This window comes from Cupressus sempervirens, chromosome 10, assembly GCF_028749045.1.
Source record: "Cupressus sempervirens isolate cs-2001-9-10 chromosome 10, ASM2874904v1, whole genome shotgun sequence".
NCBI classification, from domain to species: Eukaryota; Viridiplantae; Streptophyta; class Pinopsida; order Cupressales; family Cupressaceae; genus Cupressus; species Cupressus sempervirens.
In genome coordinates, this window is record NC_143127.1 from 252,196,774 (window position 1) to 252,213,974 (window position 17,201).

The 17,201-nt window shown below is 37.4% G+C and overlaps 1 protein-coding gene across 1 annotated transcript in view; it reads right to left on the reverse strand.

The window, feature by feature from the left end:
* Window positions 1-16,872, reverse strand: part of LOC149533577 (GC-rich sequence DNA-binding factor-like protein) — a 54,828-nt gene extending 37,956 nt beyond the window's left edge. The window contains exons 1-2 of the mRNA XM_089803183.1: window positions 15,683-16,872; window positions 15,004-15,331 (exon numbers count right to left, since the gene is read on the reverse strand). Of these exons, the coding sequence (XP_089659309.1) occupies window positions 15,004-15,331; window positions 15,683-16,551 (1,197 nt within the window). The 5' untranslated portion in view covers window positions 16,552-16,872. The remainder of the gene's footprint in view (window positions 1-15,003; window positions 15,332-15,682) is intronic.
* Window positions 16,873-17,201: the final 329 nt, after the last annotated feature.

The window sequence follows — 17,201 nt, forward strand, 5'->3', positions numbered from 1 at the left end:
ATTCCTTTCTGCTCACAGCTCATATAGAGTTTTCTAGGTCTGTGTTCGTTTTCTCTGCCCTTATTCATGCTGCACAAAGTTTTTCTGCTGATTTTTATCATTTTCAAACATAAAATGAGGAATTCGAGATCTGCATGTATTTCTGCTTCTGCAGCAAGAGTTGGCAAGTTTCTTATCAGACCTGGTCTAGTTTCTAATTTTCATGAACTTTTAAATAAAATACAGAGATTGTGAACAATTTTGCAAAAATCATGGATTTGACAATTTCTTCTCAATAAGGTTTTCAATTATTTTTCCTAAAAAAATTCAGTAACAGCTGCTGTCCTTTGTTTTATGTTCCTTTGGACTGTGAGAGGGATGGCTTCATTACCCAACATCATGATGGAAAGCAGTCAGAAATTTTAATGGAAAAAATTACGACACCTAAAAGAGTGGATGCTTGCCAGAAATCTATTCACAAACAATCGTAAAAAGGGGGGTCCTTCTTTCTTAAAAATATGATAGATAGAAAAATATTCTTGCAAGATAATTTGATGGAACCCAAGGACAATGTAATTTCTGAATATCTTATCAAATGGAAAAACTTGCCTTTGGAGGATGCAACATGGGAAGGAGAGGAGATACTCAAACATCCTAGTTTTCAAATGCTTGAGGACAAACATTCTTTGGGTGGGGAGGACTACAATGTCCCCAGCTCAAAGCAATACAATTAACACTAACAGCAGTTAGCTGTCCTTTCCTTGGATTACCCAAGAGGAAGAGGACGTAAAGCATCATTGGGTAAGAATGAAGTCCTTGGCTTGTTCTAAATTCTAATATTAAGTTGGGTGCACGTCTTTTGACGCAATTTAATTGAACTTTAGTTATTTTAAGTTAGGCACGTTTTCTAGGCAAATTAAGTGACTTAATAGAACATATAACAAAAAGTCTAGGTGGGCCCCAGCTTCAAAAGGTTTTATTGGTGCACACTTTAGGGTTTTATTTTGAAGCGTTGGATTAAGAGATGGAATATCAAGGGTGGAGATTGATTCATCTTTTTAGATGGTACAATAAAACGCCTTAGAATTGATTGTGTGATTAAGATGTCTTCTTATTACTGCCACATCTTGGCTTGAGGATTGACACCCTAACGTATACCTGATTTCAGTAAGACATGAGGGCTCTCCCTAGTCAGAAGAGTGTGTTTCGGTGGAAGAGCTCTGGTTTGTGAAACCCTAGCACATTGTTAGTTCTGGGCTACAAGTATTGATCAGGTTTAGAGGCCAAATTAAGGACAATGTCAGTGGAGACTCAGATCTGGGGACATTCACTGTTGAAGATCATCTGCTTCTGAGTTTTTGAGAGACTTCTGCAAGGAGCAACTAGAACAGACTATTTGGCAGTCATTTTCGGAGTCTAGTGCTTGCCATTATGGACAGCTAGGTTTGATCAAGTACAGAAATAAATCTAAGGTATCTTTATCCCTAACTAAATCTGTCTATATCTCAGAAAAATTAGGGAAAATCAGACATGCCTTTCTAAAAATTCTGGGTTATTTTATAATCATATTTTTTCATAATAGCAATCAGAAATTTCTGTTTATGGTTCTATATTTGATATTAAATCTGAGATGTAACGAGATTAAAGAATCATTTGATGCAAAGTCATTTCCACATTTATGCCCTGGTTGTAAAAGTTTTTGTTAACAGACTTGTGCCTTAGTTTGCATATTTTATCGTTTCCCTTTTAGTATCTCATTTGGGGATATTACAGTGGTATCAGAGTTGTTAGACTTGGCAGCATGCTGGGTTTTGTTGCATGCAAGCAAAAGGTGGTCACAGTCTGGCGAAATTTAAAGGAACAATGGCAGGTTCAGATCAGCCCCCATCATCAAGTGAAGAATTAGCAAACAGGATGTTACATGATAAGACTGTTCAATGATAACAATCTGTACTTGAGTGAGTTGGCTCATAACACAGCAAATGGTAGGGTAATGGTGTATAGAGAAGAAGGAAGCAAAACTGCAGACAGCACAGCACATTCTGCAGGCCAATCCTCAGAGTCCCGACCATTTATGCCCACTTTTATACAAGAGCATGAACATGCACAAGTAGAATTGATGAAGAAAAATGAGGATGCTAAAATATTAGCTAAATATCAAGCCCTGGGACCAGATTTCCAGTCAGACATCTATTTCAAGGATTACTTAGAAGTCACCAAACACACAAGGCTAAGACAATCAGAACAATCAGGGAAAACAAAATTATGGGTTGCAGAAAAAGTTGGGAAGTTTGTCTATACATAGTTTTATAATTTGACAGCAAGAGCTTGGGTTCAGAAATTGTACACCTACTTTGCATTGAACCAAATGAAAGAGAGTGATCCCATAAAATTTGCTACACTCCACCTTGAAGGTGTTGCGCATGAATGGTGGTATCGCGGTTTAGTAACACAAAGACATGGTGCCATAGTCTCTTGTGACCAGTTTTGCACTACATTGATGAAGAGATTTGACCAAATCGATTTGGAGACACATTTTAGAGAGTTAGCTCAATAGAAACAGGTTGGCAGACTTGATACATATATTTCAGAATTTCAGCGATTATTAGTTATGGTTACTGATGTGTCCGAAAGGAGATTGATTTTTTGGTTCATGGCAGGTTTGGTTGACCCTCTTAAAAGTTGGGTCAAAACTTTGGTTGACCCTCTTAGTGGAAAAAATTACGACACCTAAAAGTGCGTCGTTTTTCGTGCCTCAATTTTCAAGCCAATGAAATCAAAATCTGACATCAAATTCTATCTAAGATGTTTGAATCTTATCCGAGTGTCTCTTCAAATTTTCCGGGTCTTCAGTCAATCTGCCTCAAAGTTTGTGCTATCTCATTTTTTTCACATTTTTCATTGAACAACGTGCAATGGCATCTCTCATCAATCTTATGCTAGAAGGCAATCAGAGTTTCAATGGAAAGAACTACAACACCTGGAAGCAGAGAATGAAGACGATCTTCAAGTATTGTCACCTTGAAGTGCTTGTTCTAGGTACTAAGACTTGTCCTACTACAATCGATGCTACTCAAGAGAAGTTTGATGAGCGTAATCATGAAGCGGTTATGATAATTAAGCTTTCAATTATTGATGATCAGTTGCTTCAAGTGTGCTCTCGCAAGACAGCTACAGAGATCTAGACAACACTAAGGATCTCCACAAGATATTAGAGAAAAGCAAAGCATTCTTTCTAAAGAATCAACTATTCTCTATCATTGTGGATGAGCATGCCCTTACTGGAACATCTTCTAAAGATTAAGGACATTAGAGATCAACATGAGGCCATTGGTTGTACAATGGATGAAGAGGATATGGTGGTCATTACTCTGAGAAGTCTACCACCATCCTATAAGCACTTTATTGAGATGCTCAACGTTATTGCAACTAATGTTGACCTTAAGTTCTCAAATCTGTGCACCAAACTTCTACAGCAGCATTGTTGGAAACAACAGTTTGATAGCAATGCTCCTTCGTCCTCCACTGAACAAGCATTTTCAGCCCAATCCTTTCACAAGGATAAAGGCTCATGTCAGTCATCTTCTCAGTCTCAAAATAGCTACAAGAAAAAACAAATCCGGTGCAACTATTGCCACAAATTTGGTCATGTGATCCAAGAATGCAAGACTCCCATTGCTTTTGATCAATGTTAGCACGGTGGATCCCAGCCACAAGCCAACATTGCAAAACATGCAAACCTCTCTAATCAACCTAAGGTTGCCTTTTATGCTTTTTGAAGACATGCAAATTTTTGTTTTTTGAAAATAGGTTGATCATTAAGGGAGGGTATTACGATATTAGATAGTTTCTATTTACTCTCTCTTCTGTCTTTTTCTAATGGTCACTCTTTTTCTAATGTTTCCATAAAATCATCTTGTTCATTATGGAAACTTTGTTTTTCACTCTACAAGAATGTTTCTTTTTCCTCTCTTATTCATTGTAGAAACATTCTCTTGTACTTGTATATAGAGATCATTCATGATCTTTGTTTAATAACACATTCATTATTTTACCATAATATATATCTGACAAACACTATGCAATTGAGTTTTAAAGCGAATGGTAAAAGCTTTGTATTACGAGGTTTATCTTCAGATGCACCAAGAGTTGTTTCAGCTAGGAGAGTGGAGAACAATTTTCGGCATTTAAAGGGTGAGTGGGTAGTGAAATGTGTCATTACAGGTAAATCCAAGGAAACGGGACAAAAAAGATATCATGTTGACATACAAGGCTTGTTAGACAAGCATAGCTTGGTGTTTTCAGATTTACCCCATGGCTTACCTCCAAATTGTGGTTTTGAGCATGTCATTGAGCTTGTGAGGAACATGTCTATTGTCACAAATCCCAATTGTCATCCCAAAAGATTCAAGGATGAGATTGAAAGGACTATTTAGGAGTTGTTGGATGCAAGACATATATGACCCAGCTCTACCCCATTCGCTTCTCTTGTTGCTTTGGTGAAGAAGGATGGAACTATGAGGATGTGCATTGATAATTGAGCGCTTAATAAGACCATCAAGAACAAGTATCCTATTCCACATATTGATGAGTTGTTGGATGAGCTACATGGAGGAATCTATTTCTCCAAAATAGGTCTTAGATTAAGATACCATCAGATTCAAGTTTAAGGGCAAGACAAGCACAAAATTGCTTTTAGGTGCCTTCAATATTGTATTAACCATGTGTTCAACAAATGATTGGAGAAAATTGTGTTAGTGTTCTTTGATGACATATTCGAAAATAATTATAATTTCTTGGTTGAAATTGCCTATCTTTTATTTTCGAAATTAGTTACATGCCTATTTGCTTCCAACTCTCTCTATAATCCGACTAGGGTGTCTGTTCTGAGAGATCTGAATCCGCCAACTTCTAGTTCGTTCTACAACCCATTTCTATCCAAATCCGTCTGTTTTCTGCACATTTCCACCATATTTTGTGTTTTTTTGCAATAGGGACTTTTTTTTTGTATCGGATCAAAAAAGAATTCAGAAAATCTTGATGGGTATTTTGAAATCTCAACTGGGTTGTCTGTTTTTCTAGGTGCCTCAATTTTCGAGCCAATCGATCCAAAAACCAACAACATATTCTTTCAAGGTTTTTTGAGCTCTTCTGGGTCACCCTTCAAATTTTCTAAGTCTCTACTTTTAGAGGGTTGCATGTACTTGCATGTTGCTTGCATGTGTTGCTTCACCAGGCAAACTCGTGTTTTGCCTCCCTTACAACCCTAATTTTTTGTATTGTATCAAAAATAAATTACGAATTCTTGATGGGTATTTTAAGATGTCAAATAGGTTCTCTATTTTTTCTAGGTCCCTCAATTTTTGTGTCTTGATTTTTGAGCCTCAGGATCATCCTTCAATGTTTTTAGGTCTTCTTTTTTTTGCCTCGAAGAATGTGCCTTCACAGATTTTCACGTTTTTCACTGAAAAATGTGCTACGGCATCTCTGACTAATATTTTGCTCATGGGAAATCAGAAGTTCAACAGTCGCCATTATGGCACATGGAAACAATGGATGCTAACCATCTTTGAATATCGCAACAACGATAAGGTGGTTCTAGTTCACCGCAATCTTCTCAGCAGAGCTCCTCTGCTCCAGCTTCAGAAGGCTCTAGGAAAAAGAACATTCAATGCAACTATTGCCGCAAGTATGGGCACATGAAGGTTGAATGTCAAAAGTGCTTAGCTGCTCTATCTAAGCAATCTGGTTTGCAGCCCACAGCAAGCAACACGGAGCACCTTGAACAGACAAAATCTACCTTTTATGGTTTTTGACAAGTTTGTGCTCTTGATAGATTAACCATTAAGGGAGGATATTACGATAATAGATAGTTTATATTATCTTTGATTAGTATCTATTGTAATCTTAAGTAAATATTAGAATGTTTCTAATATTTAGTTTTATGTTTCTAGAATAGAATGTTTCTATTCTTTACAATTGTCTCTTAAGGAAACATCGTTTAGTCTTGTATAAATTGATCTCTTGATCACGATTTATAAAAAGCAAATATTTTCCAATTACTTTGTAATAGCATCTTTATCACCTTGATGAGGTATTGAATATTTTGGCAACTAATTCCCTTTTTGAAAAGTCATCGAAGTGTGAGTTTGGTATGACTGAGATATTATATCTTGGCCATGTCATTGGGAATGGTGGACTAAAAGCCCATAGGGAAAGATTCAAGCTATACTTTCTTGGCCACTGCCAAAGAATGTATCACAATTGAGGAGCTTCATTGACTTATGCACATAATATAGAAGCTTTGTGAAGGGTTTTCTTCATTAACCACTCCTTTGACAGATTTGACCAAGAAGGATGCCTTTGTTTCAACAAAGAGTCTCGAGGAATCATGAATCATCTTATGAAGGTAATAAGTAATTGTCATGTTTTGGCTTTAACAAATTTCTTTGAGCCGCTTGAACTTGAATGTGATGCGTCTTGTATTGGTATCGGGGCTGTTTTGATGCAAAACAAGCATCCCATTGCTTATGAAAGCAGAAAATTGAACAAAGTAGAAAGGAGGTTTTCTACTCGTGATAAGGAGATGTTGGCAATCATGCACGCAGTTGAGAAGTTTCGCCAATATCTTGTGGGCAGCAAATTCTCAGTGAAGACTGATCATAACAGCCTCAAGTATTTCATAGAACAAAAAGGATTGAATGAAAGACAACATTTTTGGGTAAGCAAGTTGCAAGGGTATGATTTTGATATTGAATTTGTTAAAGGGAAACATAATGTTGTTGCTCATGCATTATCTAGAAATCCTACATTTTCTTCACTTTCAGAAATTTCAGCCACCGGGAAGGATCACATATTAACAGAACATACCAAAACCCACCATGCTTGTGACATTTTAGATAGTAAAATAGATGATGAAAGGTATAAGGTGTTGCAAGACATCATCTATTACAAGAAACGAATCTATCTAGTACCAGATAGCTAATTCAAATACAAAATTCTTCTTGTTGTTCGTAACAATCACCTGGCTGGTCACCCTGGTTACTTGAATACATATAGGTGTCTTCGTGAAAGATTCTCATGGAAGGGAATTGAAGATGATGTTCTTGAACATGTAGGAGAATGTCTTGAATGTCAAAGAAACACGGCTGAAACTTCTTTTCCAGCAGGGCTGTTACAACCACTTCCAATTCTGAATCAAAAAAGGGAGCAAATATCAATGAATTTTATTGTTGGGTTGCCTAAGGTGAATGGTAAGGATTGTATATCTGTTGTAGTGGACAGACTTACAACGTATGCTGATTTTATGCCTATGCTTTTCGAAATCAAAGCACCACAAGTTGCCGGCTTGTATTTTGAGAAAGTTTTCAGATTGCATGGAGTGCCAAAGAGGATTGTAAGTAATGAGGACAGGATACTTATCAGTACTTTTTGGCAAGAATTGATGAAGCTAATCGGAATGGAGCTTGACCATAGCACTAGTTATCATCCTCAAGCGGGTGGTTGAACTGAAATTGTAAACAAGTGACTCAATGGCTACTTGAGGAATTATGTTTCCATGCAGCAAAAGGGATGGGCAAAATGGTTGCATTTGGCAGTATTTTGTTACAATAGTGCATAATAACGTAGCATATGAGCATTGGCATGACACTTTTCAAAGCTCTATATGGCTATGAAACTTCTACATTGGTGGATTTAACCTTTTCCAAATCTAGAGCTCCAAAAGCTCTTCAGTGGGCTAAATAAAGTCAAGAAATCCTCAAAGAGCTCAAGCAGATTGTACAGATTGCACAGGAACAGCAGAAGAAATATGTGGATCACCATCAAGCTGAGAGGCCTTTTTGTTGAAAATATAGTAGCGGCAATAGAGATCTTCTACCTCTGGTAATTGATGTTAAGTCCAAGTTTGATCTTCGGTTCATTCCTTAGAAAATTGTCTGCCTCCTTAAGTATTTTGTTTGGTCTTTCTCATTTCTCCTTGATGATATTTGGATATGTGATTCTGCTCCTGTATGATTGTGCCTAGCATCTCTCTTCATTTTATTCTTCCGACAGCTCCGTTCTTATTCTTTCATGGCCCCCATGTCTCATGACTCAGCAGCTGAGTCAGTTTATTATATACATATATGTTGTTCAAAGGCATCATCGAGGAATCTGCATCTGCAGCAGAGATTATTCAAACATTTTTGGTTATATTGTTTTTGTTATGAAGCACCAACTTCTTCATATTCCTATCAGTTTATTGAAGCAATATGAGTGTGTTGTTTCATCTTATGATGTAGCAGTGAAAGTTCGTAACAGCAGAAGTTCTCTTGTTTTATATTTTGCTCATTCTTGTATTGTCGTAATGGTTGATTTTTCTAAGTATTGTATTGTGGTTCATTCCCTTGCAAAGGAGTATTTTTTACTGTACGTGAGATTGCCGACAGTGAAGAGATATATTATTTTTCTAAGAATTATTATTGGTACTATTCTATGCAGTCAATATAAACTATATGGTATATGTGCGAAGGACCATTTCCCACCTTTCAATATCCGACCCACACGAACAAGGATTAGTAAAGCAAGCCTTCCTTTAACATACATTAAACGCATTACCTGGGGAATCTGTGCATTATATCCGACACTCTTTTGTTTGTATCTGATCATTCAATGATCGATGAGCAATGTTGAAGCTTTATGATTAAATCTAGGCAAAGTTGTATCTGGGATTCTTGTTTTGTCATGCTGAGGAATTTCAAAAGGTGCAGGTATTTTGTAACTGTTTTGGCAACTTGAATAGAGACATTTTTGTTTATGGGCTGGGTTGTTTCCCTCGCAGAGGAGAGTTTTTCCTAGGATAACCTCTTGTGCATTTGAGTTTTTTATTTATGTATTTCATTTGTCGCAATCTTATTATTTCAGTTCAAAACTTAACGTGGTATCAGAGCGGGTTTGAAGAAACTCGATCCAGAACCAGAAGTAATATGCATTTGTGTTTCTTTTCTCTCTTTCTTTCAGTCATTCTCTGTGTGTGAAAATGGTGAATAGCTTATAAGTTGAAGATAGGTTAGATGGTTCTTCAAATTTTGCATCATGGAAGCCCAGAGTTTTAGTTGCTCTTGAAGAGAATGATCTTTTGGATGTTACAAAGCCATCTGATGATGCTAAGAAAATTCAATGCAAGAAGAACAAGACTATGGCTGAAAAGATCATGATTGATTAAATTAGGATCATTTGAATCTTGGGATTTCAAAATTGGAATCCGCCAAGCAACGACATGGAACATGCGTCATGCAATGAGGCATGGGTATGTGAAGTGTTCAATATTTGGAAATTCGAATGGTCTTCATTGGAATTTGAAAAGACCTTTGTGTGTAAAATGAAGAGTCAAATGCAATCTATTTATGTGATTGCTCAATGTATTGTAATCAATCAAGTCGAAAGCCATGTACTGAAATATTTTATTATCAATTAAAGCATGGTTATGGGGAGACAAATCTCCCCCTTAAAAGACATGTCCCGCAGACAAAGACACGTCTTTGAGACTTTTCGCGTCTCCAGAGACCTCAAAAAAATTTGGAAACTTCATGACGAAGTCTCCCAGTCTCCTCATCCAAAAAGTGAAGTCTCCCTAAAGCCTCCTAATAAACAATAAATGTAAAATACAATATTAAATTATTTCTGTATTTGAGCCCTCATTTTAATGTTTTTAAAGCAAAATTTAAGACCAATGACAATTTAAATGCTTTTTTGGAGAGCATGATAGCTGAAGACCTTAAGATGGATGATCACAACCTTGTGGAGTAGATAATAGTACCATCAACATACTAGTACTAAATAGATTCTGGTTTTTCTTTACTGTACTAAGTTTGTTCATTTTTGTTTGCATATTGGCAATTTAGCATCAAACTATACTTTTTTTTATTTAAAATTTGAATATGTAATGATAATCTCAGCGATTATCGATCTGATATAATGATGATCATATGCAATATTTGGAAAACAAGTATGACTATGAGTTACAATAATGTGATAATGTGAGTTTTGAAATATTTATCTCTATTTTAATGTGGCATTACTATTATTATTTACTTTACTCTTTTCGTTTAGTATTAGACTCTTTAAACTATTGAAAAAATTGCTGTCTCCAAGTACCCCCATCTCCTACTTTTTAAAAATTGGTGTACTGGTACCAGTACCAGTAGCAAAGACCTCCAAGTCTCCCCATCTCCCGGTGACCTTGCAGCAGAGGTATCATGAATTAATTCTGAGAATCGTTCCAGTTCTTCCATTTCTGTATTCCTGAGGCTTGGAAGGAATCAATTGTTGCTGGGGTATTGGAATTTGTGATAGCTTCTCAACTTGGCGTCTGTATTTGAAAAGTTAAGTGTGAAGGAAGGTTGTTTGAATTCTGCAAATTCATCTTGTCACTGAATGCATCTGCAATTTCAAATTTGGGAACGGAATTGTGTTTGTAAGGCTGCCGTCCACTGAACTGGGCAGCATTGGGCATTATTGGAAGTCTGACAAATATTTGCAGACCTGTGTTTATTCCTGGTGACCTGCATTTGGATCCTTGAGGCCTGCCATTACTTGTCTTTAGCCTGTGACCACAATTAGAGGCCCTGTGTTCACTCATTTGTGATCTGTGATTTGCGGAGAGAGACCTACAATCTTCCCTTGGAGGTCTGTGATCAACACTAGAAGCCTATGATTCTGATTTGGGGTCCAATGTTTAAAACACCAGTGGTCACGTTGCTTGTTTGGGGGTTCAGGCAGCGCTTATGGAGACTGCATTGTGCTAGGAAGAGAAGGGTATTTGCTACAGGCTGCCATTTGGACTTGAGGATTTTGCCTTTGCACATAAACAGGTCCATTCTTGTAATCAATAATATCATTGCAGTTTATTGTGATCAAATAAAATTCAGTACCAATTCAGAATTATATGTGCAAAACACAAAGGGCGGAGTTATATATCAGTTGTTAGGCATTTGTCTAAGCAAAAGACTTGAAGCTAGATTTATCTGATAATTGTGAGTAGTTTATTACACTTCCTAGCATTTGTTCGAAAATTAAAACATCATATATACAGTGATAACTGAATTACTCGTCAAATGTTTGACAAAATGTCAAACCATTAAATTGTGAAAAGAATTGATGTTTGACTTAGTATTAACCAGCTGAGGGTTATTACAAGGCATGATGGAAATGCATTCTTTTCTAGGAGAAGTTTGAGGTGAAAACCCTTATTTCACCCTTTGCAAGTAAGCATAGTGAATCCACCCTCTGCGAGTAGGCATGGTGGAAGTCATGTGTGTGGTTCCATGACTTTATAGTTATACTTTTATGTTTTTCTATTCACCCTCTAGGAGTAGCTATGGTGAAAATTATTATGCTGAGTTAACAATATTATATTTGAGAAAATATGCAATGAGGTTTTGTTGACATTATTACTGGGCAACTATGTGCATTTGTCATGAGAAGGCTCTCTGAAGATCTCTCTCTTGCTAAGAGGGAGTGTTAAAAATATGGTAGCAGCCATTGAGATCTTGTACCTCTGATAATTGATGTTATCTCCAAGTTTGATCTTTTGCTCATTCCTTAGCAATTTTAGTCTGCTTCCTCCAGTATTTTGTTTGGTGTCTCACATTTCTCCTCAATGTTATTTGGATGTTTGATTCTGTTCTTGTATGATCGTGACTAGCATCTCTCTTCATTTTAGTCTTCCGACAGCTCCATTCTGTTCTTATTCTTTCCTAGCCCCTGTGTCCCGTACTCAACAGCTGAGTCAGTTTATGATATGCTTATAAGTTGTTCAAAGGCATTGTCGAGACGTCTACAACTGTAGCTGAGATTATTCAAACATTTTTTGTTATATTGTTTTTGTTATGAAGCTCTTCTTCATATTCCTGTCGGTTTATTGAAGCAATATGAGTGTGTCGTTTCGTCTTATCATGTAGTGGTGAATGTTTGTAATGGCAAAAGTTCTCTTGTTTCCTATTTTCCTCATTCTTGTATTGCCGCCAAAGTAACAAGAATCGGAATCGGATCGAAATCGGCAAGGCCGAATCAAATCATGAATCGGCCATGAATCGGAATCAAATCGGCCATGAATCGGAAAATTAAAAAAACCCTTGAAATTTAGTGAGTAACTTATTTCATAAACCCTTTATCGCTGATTCGATTCACCGATTCACAAAAAATCATTTGGCTTGAATCGAATCGCCGAATCGCGTGAATCGCATGAATCGCCGTGATTCTTGGAACTATGATTGCCCTTGCAAAGAAGTCTTTTCACTGGAGATCGCATACAGTGAAGAGATGTTATTTTTCTGAGAATTCTTATTAGTACTATTCTATGCAGTCAATATAAGTATATGGTGTGTGTGAAAAGGATTTAAGAGACTTTATTATTTTATATCTAGATTATTAGTTCTATTATGGATCGTGCATTATTTTTTATACTCTCTTTTGTTTGTATCTGATAAATGACTATGAGTTGTGTTGAAGCTTTATGATCAAATCTAGGCAAAGTTGTATTTGGGATTATTGTTCTGTCATGATGAAGATGTTCCCAAGGTACACACATTTTGTAATTGTTTAGGCAACTTGAATAAAGACATTTTTATTTTTGGGTTGGGTTGTTTCCCTCGGAGAGGAGGTTTTTCCCAGGACAACCTCTTGTGTATGTGTTTTTAATTTTTGTATTTCATTTGTTGCAATCTTATTATTCTGGTTCAAAACTTAAAACACTTTTGAGGTGGGGGAGACTTGGTAGTTGCGCACTTCAACCTTACAAACAATCCTCATTTAAGATAAGTGGGACCAAAATACTTAAACCAAGATTTTATGGACCTTTCAAGGTAACTAAGAGGATTGGTGAGGTAGCACATCAGCTGAAGCTGCCATCTAACAGCAAGATTCACAATGTCTTCCATGCGCCATACCTCAAAAAGGCACTTGGACAGCAAGTGACACCTTTAACTGAGCTACCCCCATGGATGAAGAGGGCAAATTGACACTTCTACCAAAAACAATTCTACAAGTGAGAGAGAAAAGGCTGAACAAGGTTATTTCTGAATATCTTATTAAATGGAAAAAACTGCCTTTGGAGGATGCAACATGGGAAGGAATGAGATATTCAAACATCCTAGTCTTCAAATGCTTAAGGGCAAGCATTCTTCGGGGTGGGCGGATACTTCTACCAAAAATGATTCTACAAGTGAGGGGGGAAAGGCTGAGGAACAAGGTTATTTCTGAATATCTTATCAAAGGGGAAAACTTGTCTTTGGAGGATGCAACATGGAAAGGAGAGGAGATATTCAAACATCCTAGCCTTCATATGCTTAAGGGCAAGCATTCTTTGGGGTGGGAGGGCTGTAATGTCTCCAGCTCAATGCAAGACAATTAATAGCAGTTGGCTGTCCTTTCCTTAGATTACCCAAGAGGAAGAGGATGTAGAGCATCATTGGGTAAGAAATGAAGTTCTTGGCTTGCTTTAGATTCTAATTTTGAGTGCACGTCTTTTGATGCAACTTAAGTGAACTTATGTTTTTCTAAGTGGACTTAGTTATTTCAAGTTAGGCGCATCTTTTTAGGCAATTTACATGACTCAATAAAACATATAACGATAAGTCAAGGTGGGCCCCAGCTTCAAAAAGTTTCATTGATGCACACAAGTTTTTGTTTTGTAGTGTTGGATTAAGAGGTGGAATATCAAGGGAGGAGATTGATTCGTCTTTTCAGAAGGTATAAAATACCCTGACTGGCACATTTGGAGTTCACTGTGATGAAGATTTTTTCTTATCGCTTCTGCAACTTGGCTTGAGGACTCAAGCCCTCAAGTATCCCTGATTTCAGCGAGACGCAAGGGCTATCCCTAGGTAGAAGAGTATGTTTCAGAGGAAGAACTCTACTTTGTGAAACCCTAGCACATGTTAGTTATGTGCGGCAAGTCATCGGGTTTGGAGGCCAAATTGAAGACAATATCAGTGTTGGAGACACAGATCTGGGGACATTCAATGCTGCAGATCGTCCATTTCTAATTTTTTGAGTGACTGATGCAAGGAGCAACTAGAACAGACTATTTAGCAGTCATTTTGGGAGCTAGTGCTCGCCATTTTGGACAGCTAGGTTTAATCGAGAGCAGAAATAAATCTGAGATATTCTTGTGCCTAAATCTGTCTATTTTCATGTCTATATCTCAGAAAAAATAGGGAGAATCAGACATATGCCTTACTAAAAATCCTGGGTTATTTGTAATCATTTCTGATCATAATAGCAATCAGAAATTTCTGTTTATGGTTCTATATTTGATCTAAAATCTGAGATGTAATTAGAATCATTTGAAGCAAAGTCATTTCCACATTTATGCCTAATTGTAAAAGTTTTTGTTAACAGACTTGTGCCCTAGGTTGCATATTTTATTGTTTCCTTTTTAGTATCCCATTTGGAGATATTACACTGTCACAGAGTACATAATGAATCAGATGCTTCCATGATTAGACGATTTCACTGCAGCATCCACAGACAAGCGGCAAAGCAGAGCAATCACCATGACGATGTGAAGGGCCTCCAAGCCACTGCTAGCCATTCTCCTTGGTTAAAGTGACCGCATAATGTCGACTTCGGCATATTGGCAAACAGTAATGGTGCATTTTCCAATCATTAATGGTGTGGATAGGTTCTGCAAGTAACACTCTGCTTTTCGAAAAAAGGTTCATTGTTTCTATCCTCCCTCTAAACTTAATTGAGTGAGTGGAGAATTCTGATTGAGCGGAACATTCTGTACTTCTAAAATATATATATGCTTTAAGATATTTGCTTTCAAAAAAAATGTAAATACCAATTAATACTTGTTCTGTCCAACTTTGTTTTGCTAAAATATATCTTGAAAAAAAAAAGTCTATATTTTGTTATTTCTCCTGACCCTGATACTACTATTTTAAGCAACATGCCTACCACGCAATTTTGCTACTATTCTTTTAAGCAACATGCCTACCATGCAATTGTCTGACAAAAAAATCTACAAAATGGACTCACCTTCAGCCTCTGTAGGTTCTCCCGTAAAGCCCGCTTGGCAACTTCAGCCTGTTGTGACATAGACAAAACTTCCACGCTTCGGCTTATACCACCGGCTGCCCAAGCGGAAGCAGGAGTATATCCACTACCCACATATCCAGCTGTTTGAAAGGAGCTAGGGGCAACAGTGTTGGCTGAAGGAGAAGTTGAAAGCGGTACAGAGGTAGCCCTATTAGAAGCATCGTCTACCCTCTTTCCTAAACCCTTTCTGAACTGTTCTTCCTCCCATCTCCTTTCCTCATCATCATCCTCGTTATCACCGCCACCCACTGCATCATCATCTCTGGCCCTGCAATTTCAAAGATTTACACATTTTATTTTATTTTTGTTATTACAATATTGAATTGTCATTTTCTTACATTTAATGCATAGTCTTAAATATTTATTAGTCATCATTCCAACAAAGAGAATATTATTACAGAAAACTTGCCATGTTCTCAAACGGAGAAACTATTGGTATGAAGCACGTTTCAAGGTAAGAAAGAAAGTATCAAAAGGCAATTGTTGAATCTAATCCAGTAAAAGCAACCCTACCTGGAAGCCAAACTACTATGTAGATATTTTGATGAATACATTTTTGTGTTTATGTTGTGGAAAACCGAAAATAAGAAGAAATATTAAAAACTAAACTTATCCCTACCTAGAATCAAGTGCCTCATGCTCCAGCGACTCAAAAACACCCTTTTTAACCTCCATTGGCTTGTCCCCCACCATCGCCAACCTTCCATGAACCTCGTCTTCATCTTCACTCGACTCCGCAGCTTCTTCCTTCAATAATTCTCTAGGGCCGCCCCCATCCAAGGGAATATAATCAACGGGCGCAGCCCGGGCCTGCCTAAGCCTTTCCCTCTTTGCCCTAATAGCATTTATAGTCGCCTGGTCCGGAATGCCAACGCTTGCTGAGGGCTCAATTCCCACCGCCCCCAACCTCTTCTCCACATTCTCCTTATTCCGCCTAAATGCATCGGCTTCCAAATTATCTTCCTCCTCGGCCAAGGGTTTAACCAAACCCTTCAAAACAACAACGGTCTCTGCAGGAGGCTTGTCCGGCGGAGGCGGCGGCTTCGAGCCCCCTAGGCTCTTAGTGTTCTTCTGTAACTCGAGAAGCTTCTCTTTCGTGTACTCGCCTGCCTGAGGTTGAACGTTCGAAGAGGGGAGTGTCGCAGTTTTCCCTGCAGATATCTTATGACCCAAATTTCTCTCGAGGCTGACTTTTTTCTTGGTTTTGACGAAACCTTGATCACGAGCAGTGTCTTCTTCGGCATCGAAGCTCAGCAGGTTTCGAACCGAGGACTTGGCGGCTGGTTTTTGCTTAGATTTGCGCGTGATATCGTTGTCGTCAGCGAAACTAAGGAGGTTCGAGCCTACGAGCTTGTTGGAAGGTTTTTCTTTTACTGACTTCTGGTTTTTCTTGCTGCCCTGGGGTGGTTTGATAACTAGATTATCAGTTTCCTCTTCGCCATTTTCATCTTCTTCCGCTCGGCGCCTGAAATTCTTAGTCTTATTCATCGTGCCACTAAATCTTTTTTACAATTTTCATCGTTTACGAAATTGCCTCGATAAAAAGAAAAAATTTAGCGTCTCTACGGGGGAATTTTTTTGGCAAACCTCTGATGAGCTCTGAAGTCTAGGTAGATCGTTTAAAAATTCTTCAGTAGTTGTAATACTCTACAAGATATCTAATGAAAACCGACAGTGAAGAGAAACTATTATCCAGTAGAGAGGAAATGGAGTAAAACTTCTTTTATGCGCGGGTCTGGAATTCCTGGGACATCTTCAAAGGTCCTAGTTTCAGGAATCAAATCAATGAGTATTCACGGTGGAGTGTATGGGACTTGTGCAATAGTATCAAAGTAGTAATATGAATTAAAAAATATATTTGTAATACTACAATAAGAGGTTCAAATGATAGTTTTCTCCTACTTAAAAGTGATGTTGGAGGAAGAAGAAGACGACCCTTCTAATATTTTCTCTCCATTGATTCAACCCCAAAAAAACAAAATTGTTTCTAGAAATATTAAAAAGCGGAACTACTTTTAAAGTTAATCTTATAATATGAAATACGTAATAGTATATAGTTTTTAATTTAATGAATAATAAGTAATCAAAGATAAATAAAATATATTTTTTATATTAAAGTAGTCAAAATAAGGGAGTTG